We start from the raw sequence: 13,613 nt of genomic DNA, 5'->3' as shown, positions 1-13,613 counted from the left end.
GAGTGGGGGGTGGCGGGGTTGGGGGGGTGGGGGTGGGACGCAGCCGGTATGTGGTCACGCCCTGTGTTCGTGTATAACGTAGTGAATGCGTGTCATACATGTGCTCTCATGGGAAGCCGCGCAGGCAGCGCCCTGCTTCTCAGATGGTCCCTGCGGTGGACGGAGCCCCGAGCGGCCTCCCACCGCCCTCAGCACGGGGACTCCACGTAGTCGTTGTCCAGCCCGCGGCGGAAGCGTGCGGTCAGGGAGCGGCTGATGACGATGACGCGGGGGGCCATGCAGTCCTCCCTCCTGTGCAGGACGTTCCAGATGAGCATGGCCGCAGCCAGGGTGGCCAGCAGGCAGGCCCCGATGTTCAGGTAGCAAGACCAGGACAGGTTGGTGTACGGGCCAATTCTGTAGAACGTCACCAGCCCGATGACCAGAACAAAACCTGCGGACGAAGGACAGGGTGAGACAGGGAGCAGGGGAGGCCGCGGGTCCAGCCGTGGGGTCACTCCCGCTTCTCCTCCCACCCAACCGTGTCCTCCTGGGGCTGAGAGCCCAGCTCCACTCGGTGCTGGTGCCTTGGGGTCGAGCTGAATTTTATGGGACTTTTGGGTCTGGTGGCTATTGCAGGGGCTATCTGCTCAATCCTGACCCTGGATGGTCATAGGGGCTCACGTGCTTCCTGTGACCTGGCAGGTGTCAGGCCACTTCCTTGGCCGCCCTCCCCATGGAGGTGACACTGACACCCACTTCCTCACCCCGAACAGTCCAGCGGTAACTCCGTGGAAGGTCCGCTCTGGCTTATAAACGCCTAATTCATTCAAAGTGAAAGCAAACGCAGATATTTTCTAAGTCTTACCTGGAAACAACTCAGATTTGTATTTAACTTAGTTTGAATTCCTGTTTTTAAGAGTTTTCTTATTCTTAGTGTTTGCTTCCAGAGGAAATATTTTCTTTCAAAACCTGAGACGGCGGAGGGCCTGCACATTCGGGGTGGGGGGAGTGGGGGGGAGCTGAACTGTGGCTGAATAGACTCGGCTGGTTCTAGAATGTCCCCCTCACCCATCCGGTCCCCTGCGGGTCTCCCTCCGTCCCCTCTCTCTCCAGGTGACACGGGGGGGGGTCCAGGACTGTGCACAGCATCCTGTGTGGACTCAGTTAAGTTGGCCATGTCTCCTCTCGGTCAGCTGTTAATACCGTCACATCGTCACTTCCATAGTTGTATCTTTAAGGAGCTCCAAAGACTTGATTTTATTAGTTCTTACAATAGGAAAACCAGGATTTCGCACCCAAGATCTGTCAGCTAGGCTAACAGGACACTGATGTTTGAAAGAGTTCAGGTCTGAATCTGGGCTGGAACCCCTGATGGCTGGGACGGGGCAGAGGCCTCACTCCCATCGCCCCATCCCACCCCGTCCTTCTGAGTCTTGTTGAAAGAAGGCACAACAAGCTCCCTGGCTGGCAAAAAATGCCCAAAGACAGTGAAAACAAGGGAACACATAAAGTACTTTCATTTGCATTACACAAAACACAGGTCCTAACTCCTTCCCTCACTAACGCAAAACTCGGGTGGCACAAAATCGTGGGCAGAGGATGTACTCCTAGCTGGGAGAGAGGAATGCCAGAAGTTTCTTTTTGCCAGTGTGCATGACAAACAGAATTAGTTATTTTTAACAGAAAGGAAGTATCGAGAAGCTTTCCATGTATAAAAAGCTCCACAAAGTACCATAGAGAATTAGCACAGGGATTAGTCACCATCACCATTGTTTAGGACACGACCGGAGCAGTTAAATGTTTAATTCATACTTTCTGGAAGGCGCAGAAATGCTTCCAGAATGCTTGTGTTTCTAGAAAACTCCAGCCTGTGCCCCAGCACTAAGTCATGACACAGCTATTAGAATCGTCAGCAGGCATCATTGCTGCCCTTTGCTCCGGGGCCACGCCAGGTCATACATGATCTGGTTTCCTGAGGAAAGCCAGGAGGCCACAGGGAGTGGGGGACCAGCATGAACAGATGTGCAGATGTCACAGTGCAGGGCAGGTGGAGGGGCTGCAGCGGGCAGTTCGGCCTGGCCAGAGCCCAGGGCAGGAGGCGAGACAAGTCCAGGAGGGGCTGGGAGTCCTGTCTGGACCACGCTGGGCCCCCGAGGGCCTTTCTCCTCCTCAGGCATGTTGGGTTCCAAGAAATTGACTCACCCTGGTCACCACAGCAGAGGGTGGGGCTCCCTGGGCCACCTAGCCAAGGGGTTTGATGATCTCGGGGGAGTGGGGTCGGAGGAGCAACAGGCCACATGGACCAGCCTCCTGGCCTCAGCACAGATCTGCAGCGTCGTCCATCAGAAGGGAACGGGCGAAGGAACTGGGCTTCCGCACAGCCTCCAGGGCCATCGGCTATCTGACATGGGGTTGGTTTGCGTCACTGAGAACAGAAGACCTTGAATTTACTGCAAGGCCGTCCAGTGGAGACTTGGGAATTGTGAGACCCCGACCTGGACAGGGCCTGACTGAGGAAAGCACGGGGCATGCCAGCAGGGCACACACATGGCCCTGGGACCCGTGACCCTCCCAGGACTGCGCCCGAATGAGACCCTGCTTGTCACAGGTCACAGGAAACATGACCGGGACCCCACATCAGAGCATCTGAAATGCGCATCCTTGGAGACGAGGTGCTGGGCCACGGGCCACGGGGGAGACACAGCTGCTCTGTGCTCGGTTCAGACAGGCCCAGCCAACGGGCGGCCACCACTGACCGGGGCTGGAGGCAGCGCACATGGGCTTCTCGGTGTCACTTGTGTGTCTCCTGAGTCCTTTGTACATAAGGTTCATAGTAAGGCAGTTAGAATATTCTAGAAGTGCAACTAACTTTACAGTCTTCTATTAACAAGCACTTCCTAAAGCGTGTCACGACTCTGGCCACGTGCCTCTCGTTGCCACGTTCCCACGGCTGCGCTGGTCGCCCTGTGGAGGCTGTAGAGGACACGCTTTAGCGTCTCCCGGCCCTCAAGACACGCCTGGCCTTGAGTCTTCTCACGCTGCGTGCTGGTCCCCCTGCCTTTCCTGGCACCACCATCCTGAGCTCCATCTGCCTGGTGGGAGGGCGCCTCCCATCCTCCTGTCCTGGCCCCTGAGCGCTCAGTTGGGCAGTCACCCACCCGTTGATCCAGGCACCCCCATTTAGGATGAGGGCTGTGGGGGTGGGGGTTGGGGAGGCGCTGCTCCCTTCAGGTGGGGAACACCCACCCACTTGCCAGCATCAGGGCTACTATGGTTCTTAAGATCACATCGTCCGTTTTTTTGGAAACGGGGCAGGCTGTTGCTTTGTTGCCGTTTTACTCAGCTTATTAACTTCCTCCGTATGTTCAGCTGTACGGCCTACAATGGAGAAGACTCTTTCTTATGTCACAAGATGAAAGAAGTATGAATTCACATGTGAACAGACAGCCGGACACAGCCGGGCACAGCCACCCACGTCTGCAAAACCAGCGGGAAGAGTGGTGGGGGTGACAGGCTGGGGGAGCGCAGAGCCTCTTGGAGGGACTTTTTTTTTTTTTTTGCGGTACGCGGGCCTCTCACTGTTGTGGCCTCTCCCGCTGCGGAGCACAGGCTCCAGACGCGCAGGCTCAGCGGCTATGGCTCACGGGCCCAGCTGCTCCACGGCATGTGGGATCTTCCCGGACTGGGGCACGAACCCGTGTCCCCTGCATCGGCAGGCGGACTCTCAACCACTGTACCACCGGGGAAGCCCTTTTGCTTTATCTTAGTTCAACTTGGAACACGTACAGTCAGAGAAGGGATATGCTTCCCTAACATAAAAAAAAATACATTTATTCCTGCAGTAGGAAAATACAAAGAACTGACTGGAACAGTGGGCCCAGGGGCTGGGCCGTGGGTGGATGTCACAGTGGGGCTGGCTCAGGGACACGTGGACTCTGCCCTGGGCCAGTGGGGGCGGTGTGGCCTGAGCAGATGCATGGGATGCGGGGACCAAGCATGTGCCACGCGGCAATGGCGGAAAGCCACAGAGACGCGGAGAGGCAGCGGCTGCCTGCGCTGGCCGTGTGGGCACATCCTCCTGAAATCAAACTGGCCTTTTACTTTGATAAGGTTCTCTCGCCACCGCCAGCCTGAAGTGCAGTTTCTCCATTCTCCTGACGTTCAGGTCCCCTTTCTCCTGAATTTTTCAGTGACATCGCTGTTTGTACAGAAGCGAATCTAAGGGGAGAGTTTTAAGCAAATGCACGGACTTCTGCACGTGGAGTCAATTCCGTCCTCATGAACTTGTTGTTTCCAAAGCAAATAGTCCCTTTCTGTGAGCCGGCGGCTGTGGCGCTGTGGTTCACAGCGCCCTCTCCTCTATTCCTTCCTGCCGGCTTCCCAGGGCTCCACTGGCGGTCACAGGCCTTCCTCTGGAGTGGCCATCAAGCACACGCAGGGCCCACAGCTGGGAAGAACATGTGGCTGAGCCCTGAGCCCTCAAGCAGCACACCTGCCTCAGCATCCACAGGGCAGTGCTGGCCAAGGCCCTGGAACATGTACAGAGCACTTGAGGCTCAGCTGTGAGCAGCAGAAGGTGGGGACAAGTGCCTCCCCCTTAGGGAGAGAGTCTAGGGAAGGAGAAGGTGACACTCTCCCCAGGGTGCGGGGGCAGGACTGGGCTTGGGAAGTGGGCTCAGAAGACAGGAAAGCGAAGTGTCTGGCCCAAGCCAAGTGCTGCTTTGTAGTAAAGCACAGAAAGTGGTACGTTCCTATGAGCAGGTTTGCAAGAACAGCATGATCTCCACCAGCTCACGAGTTGCCAAGACAGACACCGTGCATCACCCCGACTGACCTTTGGGACGATAAAGTCAGCCTTCTCACGGCGCAGAGTAAGCGGCCCTTAGGGTGTAAGTTTTTCATCATAAGAAAAAGTCTTAGGATTTCCAGAAGTGGAGAGAGGAAGCCTGCAGACATGAAGCCCACAAGGTCCATGAAATGCTGCTCTTGAAATCGTCCTGCTGGGTCTGAGGAGGGGTGGGCCAGGCTGGGGCTGGTGGACAGCTGCTGTGACCCCAGCGAACACAGTGCTTTCACAGGGTGTTCAGCTTATGGGTGGGGGTGGAATAAGGGACTGAAAGGACTTTTTTCAACTTTAAGGTAAATTAAAATCACACTCGGAAAACTCTGCAAAGAAATTGCAAACTATTGCATGCGGTGGCCTGAGTTCAGTAGAGCAAACCTGGTGAAATGGCTGGTAGTCACGCTGTTGCCCTGCAAGAGCAGCGTTTCCTGGGTTCTCCCTGGCGTCTGGGACAGCGTCCTTTGGAGCCACAGCCCTGAGAAGCGGGGGCCGCCCTTTCACAGACCCGGGCTGGGCATCACGCAAGCGTGGTGGAAACGGCCAGAAACGGCCGTGGGATGAATGGGCAAGCGGCCGGCCTCCTGTCTCCTCCCGCTGGGGTGTTGCTCTCCGGCTGGTCCCGGCCTCCCGGGGAATCCGTGTGCTTCCCCCCTTCACGAGCACCTCTCTCCCCCCGCCCACCCTCTGGCCCCAGCACTGGGGACTCAAGGTTCCCTTGCATAACAGGTACCAGCAGGCATTTCCCCCTCCTGGGACAGGATATCCTGGCGCCCTTCAGTCTCTCCCTGACTGTTTAAAACAGACCAGAGCACAGGAAAAAACCTAACTCTAAAATTAGCAGTGTGATAGAAGAAAGGCACAGAGCTGTGTTCTGTACTGTTTGTCAATGAAACAAGTCTAAACAGGGCCAAATGCATTTCCTTTTTGGGCACAGCAGACCCACTGGGGGTAACCGTCGGACACCACGGGGAGAGGGGGCCTGCGGAGGCAGAGGGACCATCTGAAGTGCCACAGGTGCTGCTCGGGGTTTCTGGCTTTTTCCGTGGGCCTCTGCCTATCTGACGGTTTTTGGACAGAGCCTGGTCCAACCTTTCCAGAGGCTGTGCTGGCCTGGAAATACTCAGGAAAGCAGCATGTGCCCCCAGCCCCCACTTGGCCAGGACAGCCCCTGACCCCCAGACCTTTGGCAGTGCCCCCCAACCCCCACCGACTGATGCAAGACAGTTTGATTTTAGTTAATGGGGGTTCCCCTGTTTCCATTTTTTTGGTGTGTTATTTGGAAACAATATTTTGTTCTGAAACAAGAGTTTACAGAAAGTAAGACGTCAGTTTTGACACCAAACCCACAATATTTTTTCTAATAATTCTAAATAAGTGTCTCAAAGAAGTTTCTTAAGAAATGCAATGACAGATTTGATCATCCTGCTAGGAGGAGTTACTTTCAGAATCAAGAGCTGTTACTTTTATTCCTTTAATGCCACTAAAATATCTGTTTCTAATCCAGCTTTTCCAATCACGTTGCAAAATCTTCCACTTCCTTCTTGAAGGGATGGAATTTCAGATGATCCCACGTGAGAGACGTGGGTGGTTTCAGTGAGGCGAGGAAACTGCTTGATTTACAGCCCTAAGGTCAGCAGAGGGCAGGTGGGTGATTTTCCTACATGTGTGGCATTGGAATGTCCGTGTTTTTCCTCACAGTCCTACAGGAGGGAGGAGGTGGAGGTCCGAGGTCCCGCTTCATGTACCTGGTTAACTCTCAGAATTGCCCCAGGCAGGATGGGCATTACCCCATTTTGCAGTTGGGTGAACTGAGGTGTGGCTTTGCCCCGTTCACATGGCTGGTAAGCCGTAGGGCCGGACACAGTTCTGTTCTCCTGACATCAAAGCCTGCGCTCTTTCCTAGGCCTTGGCGACGCCCTCCGTCCTGCCCGGCCACAGGGAAGTGACTGGCCTTCTGTGAACAGGGCCTGTTTCCGAGTCCCACCCGGCACTTTCCAGCACGAGTGCTGCCAGCCTGTCAGCTGCATTCTGGAAATTGTGTTTCTCCAGGACGATGAGGGCCGGGATCCATTATTCCCCAAGTGATTCACTCGTATTTCCTGCCGTTCCTCCCGCCGCGTGTGTTGAAACTGCACCCTCATGGTTGGGACACTGCCTTCTCCACCGAGCCGGAGAGGCAGGCGGTGGGCTGGTGACGTCCTGGCCCTTCCTCTGTCCCATCAGCCCCCCATCTGACCTTCCCCGTAGGCAGCAGGAAACCTGAGCTCCCAGGTTCCCGTGATCGTTAAACCTGGGCCAGTGAGGCAGGCAGAGGGAGAGGGGAAACCAGCACAGACGCCCCTCCGCTCTCTGGGGTGCCGGGTGGACGCTTTGGGGCTTCCGTGGTCATTGTGCAGAGCCTCCTGGAACAGTTCCATTCATCATCCACGGCGCTGCTGCACTCGCCCTATGAAGACTACAGTGCCCAGGCCCTGCCCCATTTCACCCTGCAGTCGCCCCCAGAGGCCGAGGTGGCTTCTGGATTGTTTGCTGATGGCCAAAGCCTCGCTGCTCTCTCCCACACTGCCCCCATCACGCTTTTCTGGCCCTAGTGTTGCATGTGCATCCCTGTGTGCTTGGCGGGGTCCTCCACGCTTTGTCTGTGCTTCTTACAGGAGGGCCCTGCTCACCCCAGCCGGGCCCCAGGAAGCTGCATTTATAACCGAGCATGCAGGTCGCCAGCTGGGAACCATGTGTGCCCAGAACTCCCCGTCTGCTAACCGTTAGCCAGGAAGGCCATGGAGGCAGGCAAGGGGTCAGAAGGGCACCGCCCTCTGCCCATGTGCCCAAGTGCCTGCAGCAGGCTGCTGCACCCTCATGGGAGGAGCGTGAACCCAGGCTGCCTGCCACACAGGCTACAGAGGGGCAGAGAAAACACCAGATGCTGAAGACTTTGGAAAGCAAAGCAGGTCACCGTGAGCCTCGGCACCTTGTCTTAGATGGGAAGGGCCGGGAGGCCTTCAGCAAACAGACAGAAACCCATCTGGTTGCACCTCAGCGCTCCGCCCCTGTGTGTATTTCTGTTTTGCTGCTGCCCACAGTGACGGGTGGGGTGGGAGCGTGACCCACGGGGGTCACCATGACTTTAGAAGCCACAGCCAACCTGCCAGCCCTGACAAGAGCTGGGGATGCGGCTGCTCAGCCTGGCCGGGACCCGGGTGAGGGTACTTACTTGCCAGCTGGAACGCAGCGGCCATGGCCTCCTCCCAGCACTGGGAATCGGGTGACATCAGGGGCAGGCCCGTCAGCCCCAAGACGAAGGTGAGCTGGCCTGCGGCAAGTGCCGCCGTGGCCACCAGGTTGCAGGCTCGCATCATGTCGAACTGCACTGCCGGAGGGAGAGAAGCAGGCGGTCAGCACGGGCGAGACCACTCGAGACTGGGCTGCCTGCCCCTCCCGGGACTCCTCCCTCCGTCTCAGCGAGTCTCACCACTCCCTTCCCAGCCCCCACCTGCCCTTGGTCCCTGAGCAAGGCATTTGGAGGCTGTGCACACAGGGCAGAAGGAGGATGGGGCAGCCCGATGCTTGGACTGCAAAGGTGGGGGCCATGGAGGTGTCATCAAGAGGCCATCAGGGGAGTCAACTTTCCCACCCATGTGCTGGAGGGCAAAGCCGTCCACCGTGAAGTCAGGCCCCTTCCCCGTGGTCCTTCCATGCTGTAAAAGTGTCCCTGCCCCCCAGGCTTCAGGTGCAGCGCTGTCTGATTCATGCTCTGCGGGCAGGTGGCATTCATATTTAGCACTTGTGGAGTCCAGAGTCTCGTGGGGGCGTTGTGCCGCTTCCTGCCACGGAGGGTCAGCTCCTCCTGCCCAGGGGTCTCGACCTGCTTCCCGCTGGCCTCCCTCCTGCTGTCCGGAGCTTGAGGGGTTTCACCCTTCCCAGATCCCAGGCCTGGCTCTGGACTGTGGTGCAGGGGCCTCGGGCTGCTGCGAAGTCAGAGCAGCCCTGAGGGTGGAGGGGCAGAGGGCTTCTGGAAGGAGAGCCTGGCACCGAGGGCCAAGGAGCATTCCCAGGCAGACAGATGGACGGACGGCACCTCTGCCAGGGCTTGACGCCGCCTGTGACACTCTCGCCTGCTCCTTGCGCGGCCGCACACGCTCCGTGGGCCTCACTGCCGGGTGACCGAGCCCTCATGTTCTGGGTTCTGTAGTCTTCAAAGTTACCACAAAGCATAGCTGCAGTCGCTGGGAACCCTGACCCTTTAAAACTCAGGGAGACGAGGAGCCGGGGGTGGGCGGTGCAGCCTGGTGAGCTCAGGGCTTCTGGCAGTGGTGTGGCAGCAGCTCCGGAGCAACTCGAAGAAAGGACAGAGGCTGGGCCAGAGAACAAAGTGGGCTCCCCGCACACAGGCTCAGACCCCTCCTCTCCCCCAAGGCTGGGGCGGCAGGGCTGCTAGCGCTCGAGATTTGCAGAAACCTTCCTGGCTGCTCATGAGGTCTCGTGTCCCCGTGGGAGCAGGAGGACACGCGGCTCCTCTGTCAGCACGGGGGCTCCGGTTGCTCGGGCCACAGACTCTGGAACACCAGCTGGCTTCCCATGGAGGCTGCTGTTCATCACACTCTTCCTGCCTTTTTCACGCTGTTTTCTTTGCAACAATTTTTATCCTTCAAACGCCCGTACAGAAGGTCCTGCTACTCTAAGAGGTCATAGAGTTTGGAAGTGGAGGTGGCCTCAGAGATGAGGGCTGTTAAGACGTCATGGGTGTTCACAACACAGGGCAGAACCTGGATCCATTCTGGGCCCAGGAATGTCCTTCCAGTTCCGGGGCCCAGCCTCGCAGGCAAGGAAAGACGTGCACCAACGGGCTGGCCATGCCGGGAGTGTCTGCGCTGCAGTGTGTTGGTGCTGGCACCACGAGGCCCTGCCCTCCCGGTGGCCCCAGCAGCTCTGAGCGCTCAGCCCCATGCCACACACCCTGGCAGCAATCCACCCTCCAAGCATTCGACCTGGGCCGCTGCCTAGTACCCAGTTGCCCAAGGCTGTAAAGGCTGAGGTGGTGGACTCTCCCCTTGGCCATGCCCCCTTTCCCAGCCACCCAGAGGGGACCAGTCCTCACTAGCACCCACCAAGCCTGGACGTTTGACGGGTCCTCACACTTGCTGTGTGCGCGGCCTGGGCAGCAGCACTGGGCTTTGAGGAGCCATGAGAACGTGGCCGTGAGTGTCTGCTGGCTGGACAGTCGCTGTGCCCCTTCCCACCCCAGTGCCCTGTGAGGCTGCCTCCCAGGAGACAGCAGCAGTCACCCCAGGAGATTTAATTACGTGTTTATTCACGTCCCCCCCGGCTTCAGGGCAAGGACACAGGTGCCCGACAGAATGCACAAAACTTAGAGAGATGAAAAGTGGCAGAGAGAACGGGGGCCAGAAAGCAAGACTGACCCCCGTCCTGGGCTGTGAGGTACCTCCAGGCCCCCACCTGATGAGTAACAAAAATCACAGCCGCTGCACACGCCCAGTGAGCCAGTGTGGGGAAGGGCCTTGTCCTCGAGGACGGGACCTGGCGTGACATGGGGGCAGCTGGAGGGCCTGACCCAGGGTCGTCCCCTGACCCAGCATGCTCGGGACACCCTCACTAGAGCTTGTTACGTTGGGGGACGGTGGTGTTGGCCCAATGCACCAAGTGGCTCTGGCTCAGCTCTGCGGGCTCTGCCAGGACTTGGGCACAGAGCCGGCAGGAGCATGGCTGCTGTCCCTGAGAGCTGCCCTGGCCACCTGCATCATGTCTGGAATCTCTAGGGTGAAGCAACACGAGTCTCGCCCCCTCGGTACCCCCACACGGGGCTTGGGATGGACAGACGGAGGTGATTCCATGGTCGAGGCCACCCACTCCTCCCTGTCCCTAGCCTGGCTGGAGGCTGGACCATCGGGTGCAAAGCCTGGGCTGGGGTTTTGCATGAGAGCTGATGAGACTGGGAGCTGGTTTGATTGAAGGGGGCAGCCCAGAAACCAGGCCAGAAGCCCCCAGCTCCGGAACCCCCGGGGCAGCAGTGCTCCGTCCCCGGGAGCTGGTGAGACATCTGCCAGCCCCCCTCCCTGGTCTCAGCCTCGTTCAAGAGAAGCTCCAAAGACATTTCCCTTGTTCTGGGAAAACCTCTGATGCTCAGGGCATCATTAAAGGTCAGCTGCCACAAATGCCGTGTTATGGCAGGAGGATGTTTTAAAAGTTGTTCAGGGGACTTATCAGGTGGTCAGGGAGGGACAGCAAACGAGGGCAGGTGAGCGGGGTGCTCGGGACATGCAGCAGGGTGGCTGTGCGGTCTGGAGGCAGAGAGCGTCCCGGCCTGTGTCTTCCTGGCCTGACCTGACCCCACCCATTTTTTTTTCACGGAGCCCACTCCAGAGCCCCAGTCACTGGCTTTCACTGCTCCTCAGGACGGACCTAGAGCCCAGAAGGACCAGTCTGACCGGCAGGTCACAGCGACCCAAGTTCAGCTGACCTATCTAGCCTCCCACAGGCCCCTGATCTGAGAGCTCACAGAAGCTCATTGATTCATTCAGGCTCTTTGCCCTTTTTTGTTTGTTTTGTTTTGTTTTTTTGCGGTACGTGGGCCTCTCACTGTTGTGGCCTCTCCCATTGCAGAGGACAGGCTCCGGACGCGCAGGCTCAGCGGCCATGGCTCACGGGCCCAGCCGCTCCGCGGCATGTGGGATCTTCCCAGACCGGGGCACAAACCCGTGTCCCCTGCATCGGCAGGCAGACTCTCAACCACTGCGCCACCAGGGAAGCCCCGCCCTTTTTAAGGGAGGTTGTGGCTTTCTGCTTGTAAAGCGGGATGGGGGGGGGCGGGGCGGGCTGGCAAGCCAGCCACTCCCGATGGAAGACACCCCCAGGCTGTGCTGTGAGGGGTCCACGTGCAAAGACGGGTTCACGTCCCCTCGGGGACCTGAACGGAGCCACACGCCTCCTGCAGCCTCAGTCTCTTTGCCTGTGAAGTGGAGGCAACATCCCCCCACTCCCATTCCCTCGTGGGTCAGGATTCTGAGGGCCATCACGCCTGAGTTGAGTGAGGCATGCCCTCTGGAGCAGCCAGCAGAGGCCTGGCCGGAGCCATGTTTTCCTAAGGACAAGTGTTGTATTCAGAACAGGTGATGCGGTCTACATGTTAGACTCTTGTCTGCAGTTTTAAAGGGTTGTCACTGGGGAGACCTTTGCCCATCGGCTGCTGTTGCCATGTGTCTACACATTAGGTGACAAGCGTTTTCATATTTATGAACCTTCTTTCCCGTACACTCAAACCCTACCCCCCTTTCAAAGTCAAGTTCCCACCTTTCAGAGCTGTAATGGACCCTGTGCCGGATGTGACAAACCAGACAGGACCACTGGGCAGAAGGGAGCCAGGGCCTTGCTCGCAGGAGTCGGCTCTTCTCTGCCCTCTGAAGGCCATCAGTCTCCCAGTCTCTCCTGGGCATCCCACCTACAGGCAGTTCCTGGAGCATCTCCCTCTATGCTGCCCACTGCATTAACGACCCTGACAACTGTGGAATGAAGTCCAAACCCAGCTGCATGTTTTTAAGCTTCTTGTTTATTTTACTCATTAACAATCTTTATTTTCCACCAGGAAAAACATATTTTCCTTGCTTTGGTTAATGTATCCGTACTGTAGCTATGCATGACGGCAGAGAGAAAGCCCCCTCCTGCACAGGAAGAATTCTGTACCAAAGGGGCCGGAGCAGGGTGAGCTTGGAGCTTGGGGCTCGCTTGGGTCCCCAAGAGCCAAGGTTACCCCTGTGAGCAGAGCACCCATCACCCGTCAGCAGATGTGCCCGCATCCACAGCCGCTTTAAAGGAGGAAGGAAAATAAGCAGACTTACGTTTGACGGTGCCTCGCGACTCCTGGAAGCCCGCCGCCTCAGAGCCCCAGCCCAGGGCCTCGCAGTCCCGCGCGTCCGCCTGCCCGGGCCTGGCCCCCGGGCTTGGCCCTCCCCTGGCCCTGTCCAGCCAGCAGGACCGCCACAGCCCCACGCTCCGCCTGCGCCCGTCCTCCAGCGTCTGGTACACCCAGTTGGGGGTGAAGGCCGCCGCGTTGTTGAGAATGAGAGAGACGAGGGCCACCAGCACGGCCGTGGCCACCACTTTCTGGACAGTCATTGCGGACTGCGGTGCCGTCCCCTTGTCGTGGAGAAAGTCCCAGTCCCAGTCGGTCAGCTGCTGTCACCAGGGGTGGCTAGAGGACATCACCGCTCATGCTTGGAGGTGTCAGGAAGGCCCATGCGACAGGTGCGGGGGCGCCCGCCTCGCGGCCCTCCTTACCCTCCTTCCTGCACCTGGAGCAGGGCCAGGCCTGAGCTGAAGCCTTCCGAGCTGCCCATCCCGGGGAGGAAGCAGGGGCACCAGCGAGAGTCCAGAGTCGTGAGCGCGCCGTCTTCCTGGGAGGAGGAGGAGGCGAAGAGAACAGAAATCACTTGCAAGGCAGGCAGCAACGCGGGGTGCCTGGGCCTCACTCTCAGGACCAGTGCGGAGCAGGGCTCTGAGCAGGGCCGCTGGGAGCAGCGCAAGTGAGCCACTGGGGCCTCCGCTGCCTGAGCCCCTTCCCGGTGCCTCCGCCACCCAACAGCTGGTCCTGGAAAGCAAACGGGTTGCTGCAGGGATGCGCGTGCGTGTGTGAGTGAGTGTGTGTGTGCCTCGCGCCTGCGTTTTCCCCCTGTCTCTCAGCAGAGAGGAAATGGTTGTTTTTGAGGCTGTTTTTGGTGAGCTGGAGGGCGTAGCCAACTGCAACAAATAGCAGCCAGACACTAACAGGATGTGTTTC

At 58.3% G+C, this 13,613-nt stretch overlaps 2 protein-coding genes across 7 annotated transcripts in view; one reads left to right on the top strand and one right to left on the bottom strand.

Moving 5' to 3' along the window:
* IFT140 (intraflagellar transport 140) overlaps positions 1 to 13,613 on the top strand; it is a 70,320-nt gene that overhangs the window by 40,354 nt on the left and 16,353 nt on the right. The window lies entirely within an intron of this gene.
* TMEM204 (transmembrane protein 204) lies at positions 10 to 13,498 on the bottom strand. The gene is made up of 3 exons (XM_024759365.1): positions 12,676 to 13,498; positions 8,037 to 8,192; positions 10 to 433 (listed from the first exon to the last, which is right to left on the bottom strand). Exons 1-3 carry the CDS (start codon positions 12,950 to 12,952, stop codon positions 189 to 191), a joined length of 678 nt encoding a protein of 225 aa, XP_024615133.1. The 5' UTR covers positions 12,953 to 13,498; the 3' UTR covers positions 10 to 188.

The sequence above is a fragment of the Neophocaena asiaeorientalis genome, unplaced genomic scaffold, assembly GCF_003031525.2.
Source record: "Neophocaena asiaeorientalis asiaeorientalis breed wild unplaced genomic scaffold, Neophocaena_asiaeorientalis_V1.1 scaffold254, whole genome shotgun sequence".
In the NCBI taxonomy this organism is placed as follows: domain Eukaryota; kingdom Metazoa; phylum Chordata; class Mammalia; order Artiodactyla; family Phocoenidae; genus Neophocaena; species Neophocaena asiaeorientalis.
This window is presented reverse-complemented; position numbering and strand designations above follow the sequence as displayed.

Excerpts from the sequence above, each read along its gene's own strand:
- TMEM204 (XM_024759365.1), bottom strand. The coding sequence starts at position 12,952 with ATGACTGTCCAGAAAGTGGTGGCCACGGCCGTGCTGGTGGCCCTCGTC. Across the intron at positions 8,193-12,675 it reads GTCGCGAGGCACCGTCAAAC|TGCAGTTCGACATGATGCGA; the intron begins GTAAGTCTGCTT and ends TCCCTCCGGCAG. Across the intron at positions 434-8,036 it reads CGCTGCGTTCCAGCTGGCAA|GTTTTGTTCTGGTCATCGGG; the intron begins GTAAGTACCCTC and ends CTTCGTCCGCAG.